The sequence below is a fragment of the Calidris pugnax genome, unplaced genomic scaffold (genome assembly GCF_001431845.1).
Source record: "Calidris pugnax isolate Ruff unplaced genomic scaffold, ASM143184v1 scaffold42, whole genome shotgun sequence".
Taxonomy (NCBI): domain Eukaryota; kingdom Metazoa; phylum Chordata; class Aves; order Charadriiformes; family Scolopacidae; genus Calidris; species Calidris pugnax.
The window spans coordinates 13569076-13583540 of record NW_015090920.1 but is presented as its reverse complement, the minus strand read 5'-3'; the positions used below and the strand labels follow the sequence as shown (position 1 = coordinate 13583540).

At 43.7% G+C, this 14465-nt stretch overlaps 1 protein-coding gene across 2 annotated transcripts; it reads right to left on the bottom strand.

Annotated features, from left to right (window-relative positions):
* Positions 1 to 12: 12 nt before the first annotated feature.
* On the bottom strand, positions 13 to 13926 carry NUDT6 (nudix hydrolase 6). Of its 2 annotated transcripts, none has more exons than XM_014949880.1 (5): positions 13760 to 13926; positions 12409 to 12612; positions 7176 to 7231; positions 4074 to 4128; positions 13 to 662 (listed from the first exon to the last, which is right to left on the bottom strand). In XM_014949880.1, the coding sequence occupies exons 1-5, from the start codon at positions 13905 to 13907 to the stop codon at positions 274 to 276; spliced, it is 852 nt and encodes a 283-aa protein (XP_014805366.1). In that variant the 5' UTR covers positions 13908 to 13926; the 3' UTR covers positions 13 to 273. The 2 variants fall into 2 exon arrangements, with proteins under 2 accessions (XP_014805366.1, XP_014805367.1); XM_014949881.1 differs by having other exon boundaries at positions 13 to 659.
* Positions 13927 to 14465: the final 539 nt, after the last annotated feature.

Genomic DNA, 14465 nt, shown 5'->3' with positions numbered 1-14465 from the left:
GTAACACTTCTGTTTTCTGCTAGATCTCTATGTAGAGCTATTTTATTTACCTTATGTTTGCTTTACAGAGTAAAGGAAACCAAATCCGATGCACACTTACAGCAATATTTACTTTAAAATATAATTTATATCTCTATAGCTTACTAGAGAATAAATAATTACTTTCTAATAATTACCTAAAAAGAATTCCATGGATAATTTTAATATGGTCAAAATAACACTAAAGTAATAAATGTAAATTATTAATCTAAGGAAATGTGAAATGTACTGCTATCATGTAATGTTTCTGTAGGACTCGGGCAGCTCCCTGTGGTACAGTTTGTAGAACCGGCCTGTGTAGACAGCTGGAAACTCTCTCATGGTTATATCAATCTTATCAAACCCTTCCCGGTACCCGTAAAGTAAGAGTTTAGCTACGTTGCTGGTGATGGGAGTAGCGTCTTTTGTCCTAACGAGCTCCAGGAGGTCCATCCATTCACACCTGAGGCACTCCTGCTGGCAGAAGCTGATGTTGAAGGAGGAGGGCTCCAGGCGACAGATGACGTACATATCCGACTTCCCGAAGGCCCCAGGGTGTTGGTGTTGCTGCCTTATGCTGAGGATGGACTTGAACTCTGACTTGATGCCAGTCTCTTCGAAAACCTCTCGAACTGCTGTGTCTCCTAGGTGAAAAGAGCAGCCCTTACAATACGCAGAAGAATACCTTAACGCTCTCTAAGCCTTTTGATCATGGAAAATTTCACACTCAAAGTGTTCTCTGTTCTGCTTCATAAGCTTTTTAGAATGTAAGCCTATTTGTTTCGACACAAGGATAAGCTGATTTTTTGGTCCCCAGTAGCTCTATGCCTTGCTTGTGTATATCCGACAGAATGCTGAAAGTAAGGAACTTTTGATAATACTGTACAGGGCGTGGTTTGGAAACGGATGTTCTGATGGCCGCTGGCTCCACTGCTTTCATAATCAGTCCGCTGAGTCTCACCCCATCTCTGCCCTTGCCTCTGCCCAGTTCCAGAGTCAGGCCCCGTGCAGCGGAGCGCCTGGGCGTGTGTCAGATCACACCATCAAATCCCTACGTTCTATTGCGCTTTGCCAGGAGTATCAAAATAGGTAAAGATATTGTTTGCAGAAAGTTGGCACTAAATTCTTTTCAAAACGTATCTTAAGTGTCTAGTGCCATTTGAGACGTGCCATAGCACCAGTACAGCATGGAGAAACGTTCTTGCAGAGAACATGCTGCACGTGTACATTTTGTGTGCATCAGCCACAGCCATGTGTCACCCTTGCCGTAACTTCAAGGGTCAAGAAGGTCTGTGCACTGCAATTACAGCAGGACAATTACCCATCTATCCAGGACTCTTAAAAAATAAGATTTTTCTCTTTAATAGCAACTTAAATTGAAAAGCCCAAATAAAGATTTTTTTTTTTTTTTGTAGTCTAGTCAAATTCTACTGATAGGTAAAATACCAGCTTTTTCCAAATCTCTGTAAATTCACAGTTGTCTTGTTTGAGTAGTAAATGCATACAGCTGTTTTGCGGTGTTACCTGCTTCAGTTAGTTAGTTCATCTTCAGTAAGAAATGAGCATGTTGCCTTACTTCCCAAAGCAAAATACGTTTTACAAGACCTTGTAGAGATTTGCCTTCCTATGGAAGCTTGCATCTTGACACGTCAGAGGTGAACAAAACTGGCATTTTAGGGGTAGTTTAAAATATTGGAAATAATTTCAGGACATACAGTGGCTAGCAATATATAAACAAAACAATTTATCCAGCAGAGGCCAAACAACTCAATGTCAATGGCCCTGATTCTGCACGTAATTCTGCCTCAGCTCAACTTCCATCCTGCAACGGAACGAGCTGTGTGAAGTTTACACCAAGTGTGTAGAGGTCTGTGTGGGACTGGAGACCCATTAGTACATGGTGCCTGCAAACATTTACGTTTGTGACTTTACTACAGTATTATTTAGTTAAAAGGCTACTGCATATGGGGAAAATGTTCATTTACTGTTACTGGCCCTGCATTTTATGTGGGCCAGAGATGCCTCTGCAGTGCTCTGGTTTAATGCAGTGTTAAAATTAAGCAGACTCCATGTGGCAAGTGGTTTTATTGTTAGGCAAGGGGCTGTAGTACACAAAAGCGCTCAAAGAAGGTAAACAATTGAGATCGTGAGGAATGCTGAGGCAGGCTGTGGTAAAAGAAATTAAATAATTAGGAATTTCACTTAAGCATTGAGCTTTGCTTTTAGGTAGAGTGCCTTTTTCTGTTTCCCTTTTATTTAAATGTGTATATATCTATAAATATATAATGACAGTTAAACTAGAAGAAACACTCAAGAGCTTGAGTTTCAGAAATACTCAAATACAAAAATATGTGCACTTTGCTTAATCTGCATTATGAAACTATTCAAATTACTTGCGCAAGTCAGTTTGTACTCATTAAAATAGGCAGCCGTATATTTTGTCACTTTATATCATTACAGGACCTTCAAGTATTGTAGTTGCAATTTTTAATTGTAATGTATTCCCTTGAATTACTGTGATTTATAAGGTTTTATGTAAGGATAAAAAAAAAGTAGATTTAATCTCTATTATATTTTGTGCTTCACTAATTTATATCTTCTTGTAATATTAAGATGTGATGGAGAGAATCGTAACTTTTATTCTCATACAGTTTAGTAGTGGCAGGAGGGGAGCTGTAAGAGACTTGTTTCCCCCGAGGTGTTTCTCAATCCCTACACCCAGGCTCCAGCCATAAGCTCACCTCTTACTTGAGGGATGGCCACGGGCTGACTGGGTGTTCCTCTGGCAAAGCTGTTGCCAGAGCTACTTGTTCTTTTTCCTCAGTACAAAAATCTCTCTGCCATCCTCTAGAAGTGAAGGGGAGCCTGGCTAGACAACATACACGGCATTTGGGGTTCTTCTGAAAACACCCATCCATGTCACTCTATGTATTTGCATTGTCAAGCAAATAATTCTGATTTCTATCACCGTGTTTGACAAAAAGACTTAAAATGTGACTCATGACTTATGAAAACTACAGCTCAGCTGCATCCCACTCACCAGAAACTTTCTCCATGAATTGAAATAATGAACTGGAATACAAGCCTTCCACACTGCTAAAAATAGTAGATATTTCTAAGGTATGATACAGTCAGGAAATCTGGGCTTGACACCCAGTTTTGCCAGAGTTGCCACATTGCTCTGGGCAACATTTTTGAGTTCTGCGTTTTTGAAGAATGTGTTCATATCTGAATATTGATGTGGGGCTAAATTAATATAAGCAAATATACAAGATCTACCTAATAACTGCAGTATAATTTAAGAATTAACCAGTCTGTGGATCGTAATTTTAAGGGGTGAAATACAAGGAGAAAAATCACAGTTTTCTCTCTCTTCATAACCACCCTTATTCACTCGCCCCTGCACACCCTGCAGCAGTGCTCACCCTCAGCTGCGCTGGGCAGAGGTGACAGGGTTCATTCCATCAGCACTGGTTTTTAACACAGAAGTGCCTTAAGTCTCTGGTTGGAAGTAGGTGCCCGGGGCTCAGGCGCTGCACTTAATGCTGGTCCTGTGCCAAAGAACTTGTGTTCTTTTCATTTGTTTAGATTAAACATGGAAGGAAGCAAGTGTATTTATTTCTGTTTTGCACCTAAAAATGGAGAGCTGGAAATTTTTGCCTAGTGCATCATAGAAGTCGCTGCGCTGGATTCCGGTGTGAGCTGAGAGCTCCCCATTTCAGTTTTATTTGGGTTATATTCTGATTACCTTAATCCTTTGCCCTTTTGGCTCAGATTACAGCATATCCAGCAAATCTACAAAAAAATAAGCTGGCTTCAAGCACTCATTTAAGAGAAATTGTGGAAAAGGGTAAACGCTATAAACTCAAAGCTTCTCTCCCCGAACATAACGTTGCCCCATTACCATTACGGTCACGGGATCGTGTCGCTTCATCTATTCGCCTTTTATTCAAAGAAGTGATTAGTCATAGGAGTGATATGGGTCACGATGTTTCTCAGTACTGTTAATGACTTTGTAATTCTGTTGATGTCTGACCTGTTGTCCTAGGACTTACCAATGTCTTCGCCTGGATTAGAGAGACCTCCTGGAAATTTCCACGCATTCAGAGTCTGTATTGGAGGAAAAAAAATACTAATGAAGTAGGCAGCCTGTTTTGTACTCTCTAGTATGAAGGAGACAATTAACACGTGACCTTTTCTTGTTGTTGAAGTTGCAGTATTGTGATTACTCTTACCAACATCACTAAGGCTTTAAGTAGAAACTACTTTGTTCTTGCTAAAGTGGTGATCAGAGATATCTACAGTCTGTATGAAATATTGGAACAAAGCATCTACTGATTGAAAATACAAACTGTCTAACAGTCATTAGACAATGTTGCTGCTAGATAACTAGATAGAGTAGTTGAATATTTAAAAAAAGCTGCTACAGACTATGTAATCTTATATTTAATCACTAATGTATTCCACTTCCATGGTTTTGGCTTTTAAAAAAATGTATATATATTTAATCTTACAAACAGGTATTATGATTGTAGTACTGTTCTATACTGCACTGGCTTTAAGATGACTTTGTGTGTCTGTAATAACCAGTTAGTGTAATTTGTCATTTGTTTTCATGGAATACAATAACTGAGGCCTTGTGTGTGATTTATATGTAGAAGCATTTATTGAATTGCAATAAAGTTCAGTACTTAAAAACAAATGTGAAGTGCAGACTTGGTGCTGTTACTGGTAAAGGAGCCACAGTTCCTACACCTCTTGCAAATGCATAAAGATTTGCAGGCTTTACCTTTACACCTATGTAAAGGTTTCCCTTTTTTTTCATTTCTTTCCTTGTTAAAAGTTTATGTAGGAAGAAGTTAACCTTCAACTAGAAGTTAACACAGTAAAAAGGTACACTCTGGGGAGAAAAAGAGGTAGCTTCTTTTGTACATGCAGCACAGAGAGGGAAGTTGTGTGCTTTCCAGTGATTTGAAATCCCACCAGCTTCACTGGAAAATGTTTTTTTTCTGGGTACGCTTAAAGGGCTTGGATAGGAATTTAACATAACAGATTAAAAATAGTGCATATGGAAAATACATATATATTGTCTGCTGGCTTTCAGATTTGCTTTCAGTTCCTGGAAATTTATGTGCTGTGGAATTGTCCTTTCACGATTAAACCCAAACACCTCTAAAAATTGCACTAGCTGTTTAATTTTTTTTTTAAAGCTTTCAGAACATCATTTTTATTAAAAGTAACCATTTCAGTGCAATCTTTCATTTCATGGGGAAGAAGAAGGGAGAGGAGTGGTGGAACTGACAGTGGGAAACAGACACCATCTGAGCCAATTTACTTGCACTGGAATATTTTCTTTGTTCACTGCACAACAAACGTGTGGGTATTTATATGCTTCAGTGTTTATGCTTACTTTTATCCACTTACTACAAGGGCACTGTGAAGAGGAGAATCAGAAATAATCATTTTTTCCTTTCACCTCCCTCCCTCCCTGTGCGAGGTGTCTGCTTTGTTCTGGAAAGGTAAGCTGGAATCGTTGCCCTGGAATATACCCATCCTGCTTTTCAGAATGGGCTGAAGGGCAGATGCTGCCCGGCTGGTTCCTCTTGTGTTCTGGGGCCAGCAGCTAAGGAGGCAACCTCTGGCCAGCACGGAATTGCACCTACAACCTGCACAGAGCATCGACGTCTCACTGTAAAACTGGACAGAGACACCTGCATTTCAAACGCCCGTGGGCGAGCTTTAACAAAACCACAGCGTTAAGAAGTTAAACCTTCGGCCTCCTGGGCTTAGGAAACTTCAAAATATGCAGAATGTGTGATTTCCGCTGTTACGCTTTGAGAAGTGTTTAAGACATTTACTAAAAGGTAAGCATTCAGTTTTATAATTTCTGTGTGCTTAAGAGGAAAACTAAGGGTGGTATTTCTAAAGTTTACAATGTGCTGTTCCGTTCCTGGAGACTCGCTGGAACTGGAACCACTTTTTGGAGCCTATAGCTTGCATGCTGGATTTGTCTTTTAATTGGTAATTACTGAATGTAAACCTGAAGGGCCTGCTATAGACAAGTCCTTGAAATTTTAGTTTATGGTAAGTAAAATCATAAAATTATTAGTTTACAGGAAACAAGCAAAGGGCGTTTCTCTTCCTCCGAGCTCTTGCGTTACAAACGGAACGTGGTGTGTGATTAACCTGCCTATGAAAGCAGCCTTTCACTCAAGGTCATTAACTCTGTTGTAGTCACCAATGAACTGATGTTTTGGGTTCTGAGAAGAGAGCTCTTAGTAGGTATTCCAGGAAAGATAGAAAATTGTAGCCAGTGAGATTCTGGCAGTTTTAACTATATAAAATGTAAATGATGCATCCAAGTTACTTCATGCCTCAGTTAGTGTATGTAAGTTTTGACTGTTTCCATGTTAAAACTGCAGTTAATCTCACCGTACCAGAGGTGCTCTTATTTAATTTGCAAATGGAAGCGAAGTATAGTTTAAATGGAATAGCACAGGCAGCTGCTAACGAGCCTGTGCGTTCTGCACTCGCTGTATCAGAACCCAGGCTGGCCTGGTGGTGGCTGGAAGCCGTTACTGGTGATGGACACTTGGTCACCTCGCGCCACATCACAGGACCCACCACCACCGCACTAGCGCGCTCGGGTTCGGCATTCCCAGTAGCGAGGTCAAGCGTTTCACTCAGCAAGAAATGAATGATCTTCACACCTGCTGTACCAAGGTGGTGTCCAGGCCATGGCCAACCAAGTTACTGCTTACTTAAAGCCACAGGTGTGCCTGGAATTTTCAAAACCAAACAAAATCAGAATCCTTCTCCCAAAATCTACTTTGAGCCACAGGGGTTTTCCAGAGGTCTGCATGGATCCTAACGCAAGGTCAGGGCTTCTTGGGTCAGGAGAAAACACAAAACTCAAAGCAAAAAGGATACTGATTCAACTACCAGTTATATCTAACAACAAAGCTGTTGATTTTCAAAGTCTATTTTAGTTCCCTTCAAATGTAATACAGCAATCTGTTGATAGATGTGTTCCAAGACACACACAAATTAACTATCACAATTGTGGACTGGAATGAAAAGAAGATCTTTGTTTTTGTACTATAGAATAGGCTTATCTAAATGAACATCTCTATTTTGTAATCCTATCACAAACTTACCTTATTTCTGTCTTGTACCACCAACACCTTTCCAGTGCTTTCATCCAGAACAGCACCTAGTAGAGAGATAATATTGAAAAAGATTAAGACTGACTACATTCAGTCTTAACAACCATAATTTAATAATGTTTTGATAAAGCAGGACAACCCCCTAATGATACTCAGTCTACAGTTAGCAAGATTTGTCTGGCTGAATCACAGAAAGTGGTTTGTCGGTGGGAAACTGATACACAATGAAATATGAAAAAAGGTTAAGTATCCTGTATAAAAATTCAAAGTTAGCAGCACCAAGAAAAATATGTCCTGCATCTAAGTTCCAGACTAGACAAGAAATGAAAATAATTTGCTTGTGTTAATATTATCACAACTAAAGAATGCAAGATCGAAGATATCTTCCAAATCATCCAGCAAAGCGGTTTGCTTCAGCAGAGACGTGTCTGTGACTTTGCTCAAAGAACAGAGATTTTTCCAGTGACTCTGGCCGAGCAGCCACGGTGGGCGAGAACCCTTCTCCAGTGACATTCATGATGAAACTCTCGCCTGTTTTCTGGTTAATAATACACAAGGTTTAGTGTTACTGGTGATGTTCAACTGGTTGGCTATAAACCCGTACCGTACTACCCAGCTAAGAACTCCTGATAGGAACTGCACAGTAATCTGAGTCCATTTGTTAATCAAAAAGCATTGCTTCCAACTGGAAAAGTGACACTTTCACTTGATTCATACATCCCATTTTATTTTTTTTACCGATAAGTTCAGCTTTTCCTTGTGTGCTCATGCTCAGCCCATGACTTTATCCCACAGATTACAAGCTTTCCTACTTTTTAAAACCCAAGTGCTTTCATGTTTAGTCATCATGTCACACTCATTGGTCATACTTTCACAATGTCTTCCCTTTAAAACAGGTATTTTTCTCAGACTTTAAAGTGCACTGTGGTGAGCAGAGTGAGTACAGTGGTGCAGTTTACCAATCTCTTTTCCACATCAGTCATGCATGGGTTTCAAATTAGTAGGTAACAATAAAAAAATGCCAATATCATTTTACAGCAGGAAGAAGAGGAGATGGACAGATCTGTGATGATATACACATTTAAAATGCTATGGGGACATATTTCCACAGAAGGGAATTATTAAGGAATGAGTGTCCAGCTCAAAACATCCTGTTTTTTAATAATACATGGCAGATTTATGCATAGGAGGAATATTTAAAAGATGAAATACCAATCTTCCTTCAAGATATGTCAAAGGACATGCTTTAAGAGGGTAGTCACATATCTGCCTCCCCGTGGCTTCTGACTTTGTGATTTCATTCCTCCTGCATGTATTTAGCAGTGCCCAGGTTCAAGCACTGCACTGATTAAAAGAGGGAACAAAAGGAAAGCAGGAGCTACTTTGATGCATGCTGTGATTACAGGGATTATTTTCTAGAAAAGACATTCTTCAGCCAAATGGTGTGCTGAGACCAAGGAGGACTGCTGGAGCCAGGAAACTGCAGTTTGAATCAAACAGAAAGAACGGCCTCTCCTCTGTTCCCCAGAAATCAGTGCCTGTGAATGTAATTTTTGGCAGTGAAATTCTCTGCGAGATGTCTAGAACCTCTGCTAGATGATATCTAAATCCAAAGCAAAAAGAAAGGAAAAACACTAATGGGATTTGCTGTCTGGTCTCATTTTGCCACCCATAACTCAGGAGTCCCTCTGCTGGGGCTCGCTGGGCCACACCTGGTTATGGTATCAGTGGGACGAGCCTGGCGCCAGCCTCTCAGCTGTGGTTTTAAAAACTCTCCCTCTGGCTACAAATGTGGTACCTGGAGCTTTAAATCATCCAATGACAGGATGACTTTTTGGAAAGGTTTACACTTGTAGCCTAACCAAGTAATTGCTATTTCAACACTGCTTTGTTTTCGGTGTCCTCTTTAGGGAAACAGGTAAGAAAATTATTTAATAAAAAAAATACTCCTTAGACAACTCCAGACAGTGAGTAATGGGGGGGAGGGAGGGGGAGGAAATATCTTCATTCTACCTGTTTTCTTTATGACTGATGTAAACATGTATGAAAAGATATTCAGAGTTGAAAAGCACTTGTCATCCATGTAATGAGTGCACGTGTGACTGCTTGCATTGTAAATGCCAGCAGACCAGAATCGGTACTACTCTGTAAAACAACTTGGGAACTGCTTTTAAATCCCTTGTGATTCCTTGGACCATCACCACCTATCTAACTCCACCTTCCTGTGCAGTTTGCCATTTATGCAGCTGCTCATTTTACACATTTCCTTAAGGAACAGGACTGGCCAAGGCTATCGATCACGCGTGTAAGTGCGTGGAGACCCCTTCTCTCTCTTCAACTCCAGTGACTTTATTTCAACAGCTGGACTAAGGTAGGTAGCAATGAAAAGAACACCTGTGCTGTAAAGTCTTATATTACACATGAGGGAGAAGGGAGTGACTTTTACTTTTTCCTCTCCTTTTACTTTCCTGCCTCACTTCTCTTCCCACGCCATTGTTATGTGGCACATTAACAAACACCTCACTTTCTGGATGGCAGAACACTTCCTCCTAGGAGGTGGAGAATTTTGGAAATGCTTTTCAAAAACATCTTAATCATTTCACACACCAGAAGCTTTTCCGTGCCTTGACATATTTGGAAAATCCTGCCGCCTACAAGCGGATGCAGTAAGCTCCTTGGAAGACACATCACATATTCCACTATTTCTAAACAATGATGGCCAAGCCCAATGAGTAACGTTTGCTACTCTCTCCGCTTGGCGACTCCGATCTAGTCTGGCAAAATATGACCTGACCTTGCTTATTCACACCTTTGTCATCGCTTGGCTGGAGGATGCCGAGGCACCAGCCCAGGCTGCGCAGCACTCGCTGTGTGGTAAACTCCAGACAGGACAAAAACCAGCTGCTGGTCTACTTGGCACTGCAGGCACTACCTGCTGTCCGCTCCCCGCGCCGGCTCCCTGAGGCCAGCAGAGCTCCCGCAGCGAGGGCCTCCGCTGGGGACTTTCAGGGTGCTCGAGGGACTAAGTTCTCTAACTGATTGGCCACAGCTTTGAGATGAAGACTCTCATCAGCACATTTGCTTTTCTTCACTGCAGAAACTTTCTAAACCAGTTTTTTGTGCAGGAGATAAAAATGCCTAAGGTTTGGCACATACATACAATATACATGCATGTATTTAAATAGTGTAATATTTCAATATAATTAATTAAAAATAGAACAAAGGCCTTCCGCCAGCCAGGCTCTCCCTCCTGAAATAGAAAGATACTGGAATAGCCACACATTAGGTGGTATCCACGCTGCTTAGTGTATTCTTGGAATCTGTTCCAGATCCACTGAGAGTGAGTGGAACAGAGGGGAAAAAAAAAATACTGCGGTCATTATTTCACACGCAAAAATCTGTTTGTCTACCTGCACACATGCCCTCCTTAAGTCTTTACCTCTTTTAAAGAAACTCCCAATAATGAATAAAAATGTACAGGTTTGAAAAGTGGTAACAAACCCCATACATTATACGTTGTGCAATTTTTAAACCTGTGTAATAAATTATGAAATCCATATACCTGCATTTATGAAACTGTCTTCTAAGTTTTTTTCTTACTTACAGAGTGCAAAGTGTTTATCTCAGAGTACAACAGCAAATTATGCTTTGAAAGGTCATTTTTCGTATTTTCAAATGTTTGAGAGTTTTTTTAAAGTTACTGTTTTTCTTGTATTACATCCTTCCTGATAACCATCAGGGTCACAACACATCTGTTACATTATTTTCTTTTAAACAGAACTTTCAGCTATGCAAAACCTACTTCAGAAAAATCCCCTTTCAGTTAGTCATGTTTCCTCAAACATGCAAGCTATAACTGTAAGAAGTAACACGGTGCTTTTGCTAGGAGAATGCATGATCTTACTCGAGTTTAATGCTGCATATTTTAACGGTGAGATCCTCATACCTCAGGAAAACATGCTCTAACATGTCCATTAAAAAAATCCAAGCCCGGCTTCAGCTTCTGTGCTGCCCCCTGCCGGCTTCGGAACTGAAACTCCTACGACTGGGAGCAGCAGCACCGTTTTGTAACTGAAGGCTTTCTTTGTCCAAAATTTACTTTCACCTGACCTGCTGCTACATAGAATAATCCAGTTTTTATAAGTCCATCCTAACTAGATTTTTCAAACTGCTATTTATGGGGTTTAAAACCACTTGTTGAAGAATGAACGTCCCTGCAAGCCAAGGACAAACAAGTCTAGCTTGTAACGGGAGAGATCTGCTGCCCCTCTGCTGTAACTGCTGGGTGCTGAATAGCCTTCACCAGTGCAGGAGGGGTACTGGTACTACCTCAGATTACAGGAGATTACTGAACGATGGGACTGGTAATTTCCTATCTGTGGAAAACTGCTGAGAGAGAGGGCAAAAACATGCAAATCTGGTAAAGCCAAGTTCAAGTTGACTCATCATCAGTTCCCTGTTCTGTATAAGAAAAAAAAAGGAACACCATCTTATCTAGTTCCTTGTGAATTTCCTCAGTTTTCAGAGCAACTCCTTTCCAACTGTGGTTGTGGGAGGTCCAGATGGGTAAGAGTAAGGTGGCCAGGCGCTTGTTTGTTTGTTTGTAAAATATACTTGTTTGGGTTGTGGAATTCCAAGCACAGCCTGGTACAGCTTTTGGACTGTTGTAATTTAGCCTAGCATTTGTACTAGCTCCTTAACTATCCCTGTTGGGTCAAGTTCACCCCATTTATGGACCTTACTTTGAACATAGTTTAGATAGATACATATATTAAGCATCTACAGCAAGGACAGGGAGCAGAGGAGCGATTTTTTTCTAAATGCTTGTAGTTACTTTTTCACTTTAAAAAAACTGCTTGAACCTTGAAATCCTACCGCTCTTACTTGCAAGCAAAAAGCCAATATATGGTTCTCAAAACAGTGTTCAAAACCAGTATTTGTGAGGTAATTTCAAAGCTTCAGGACGACATTATCTTCCCCCTTGGCTGTTTACCGTTGTCTCAGCCTGGAATTGTTTCGAGGAAACTCTTTCTTGGCCAGTTTTTAACAATGCATAGGGTTGTACAGGCGCAATTACATGCTTCGCTTTGTAAAGTTACCCACACAGTAAGCAGCTGGTTTCCATGCACTGGCTGTGCAGAGGAACAGTCGATTTCCTACTGAGCCTGGTCCTAGGGGCCGGTGTGAAAGTCTTTTTGTGGATCCAACTGCTTTTGCAACTAACCTGCAACCCCCAGCTGGTGGGTGGCGTACCCTGGTAGCCTGCTGGGCCCTTCTCCGAGCCACAGCGTCAAGGTGGACGAGCCCTCTTCGGCGTGGTGGAAAGCAAAGCCTTGCGAAGCGGCTGCCTCTGCAAACCTGCTCTGGAGGATGGGGACGTGCAGCCAGACAGCCAGGCGTCCTTCCTCCCGCCACCGGGCCACCGCGCCTGCAAGAGAGAGCAAGGAGAGGAGGGTAAGGGCTGCTGCTACTCCCAGTCCCCCCTGCCTTGTCCTCTCTGGTCTTACACCTTGTCGCGCACGACAACTGGGATTAACGCGTGAAAATCTGTATTTTCACCTCATTTACTACAGGGTCAAACTACTGTCAAATGTGTTATGGTTTGAGGAACCCACAAGAATTTATTGTTGTTCAGACAGTTATTCCTTTGCCCATTACTCTATCACTCCACGATCCCTCCCTCCCCACCTGGGAAGGGGAACTGGGTTAAGAACAAGGAAACCTAAAGGTTGCAATATAAAGAGATTTAACAGAATAAGACTGGGTAATTAACATTAATATGACTAAAGGCTGATTATTAATCCCAATACCAATCTATAACATAAAGGATTAAGCTCAGCCCGTTCTGTCGGCAGGAAGCTGTGCACTCCCAGCGGGGGACAGCAAATGTCGGACACCGCGAGTGCTGCAGCTTTCGGGGGAAGCAAAGGGCTCAGGGGTCTGGCACCAGGGCAAGAAGTTCCCAGGATGGCAACCATCGAGGAAGAGAGAGAATTCCTCAGTAAACTTTCTAATTTGTATTGACTGTGATGTTCGCAGTATGAACTAACCCTCTTGGCCCGCCTGGGTCAAGTGCCTGGGCCTCCCTCCCCGACACCCTGCACCTGGCTGACTTGGAAACACCAAGACCTTGAAATCCACATACTGTAGCTAGCTATAAAGTAAATAATTTCACAAATGCGGATACTAGAGTCCTTTAGAAAAGCACGGTTTTCTCAGGCATGAGAAATTAGCGCTGCGTCGCTGAAACCAGGCCGCGCCGTAGGAACGTGACAGGAGGCGCCGCCATCTTGGAGCCCTGTGAGGCGCGATTTGGCCTCGACAGATAAAACGACGGCTTTCGTGGGGGGATCGGCCGTAAGGAAAGGGATCCTCGCCACCTTCCACCGCCCCTGCCCACACCCTCCACCCCACGACGGTGGCTGGGGGTGTGTGTGTGTGGAGGACGAGGACCGCCCGCGCGGCGCTGCGGCGGCTAAGGAGAGTTCTCTCAGGGGCTGAGGCACCATGGGGAAACCCGCCGCCCCTCATCCCCCCACCTCACCCCACCCCGCCGGTCCCCGCCCGGCACTTGCCCCGCAGCCACCGCCCGAAGGTAGCCTGCTCCAGGCGGAGGGGAGGGCGCAGCTCGGCCAGATCCACGCTCACCCCCCCGAACTTGTCCGGCCGCGGCCGCAGCCCCGCCAGGGCCCCCCAGCCCCGCGCCCGCCACAGCCTCACCATGGCCGGGTAGAGCGGCGGGAAGCGCCCGCCCCCTGGGCGGTGCCGCCCTTTGCTCCCGGAACCGCTCGGCGGCCGCCGGCGGGGCAGCATGTCCGCCTCATCCAGAAGGAAGAGCAAGGGGCGGCCGGTCCCGGGCGGCGGCGGTGGCTGTTCCCCGGGGGCCGTCCCTTCCCCTGGCGCTGCCCAGGGCGGGCCGCTGGCGCTGGGCGTCGCCGACGCCGTGGAGGCCGGTACGGGGGTGCGGGCGGCGGGGACGGGCTGAGGGCGGCTCGTTGGGAAATGAGTCCCTGCTGAGGCGGTCTCACGCGGGCGGGACCCAGGGGCTGCCCCGTCCCCTCACGGAGACGGGACCCGGGGTGGCGGGGGGAGGCCTCTCAGGCAAGGCTGAGACACCGTGAAATTCCTGCTTTATTACGGTGTGGAAAAGTGATGGCCTCCACAGAACGGCTAAAACCGGGTGGGAAATGCAGCAAGCAGCAGCGTTGTAACCGCGGGTGGTTTTTGGGCCGGTCAGAAACACCCGCGGCGCTTTACAGTGCGGTGTCCCCCCCCCCCCCC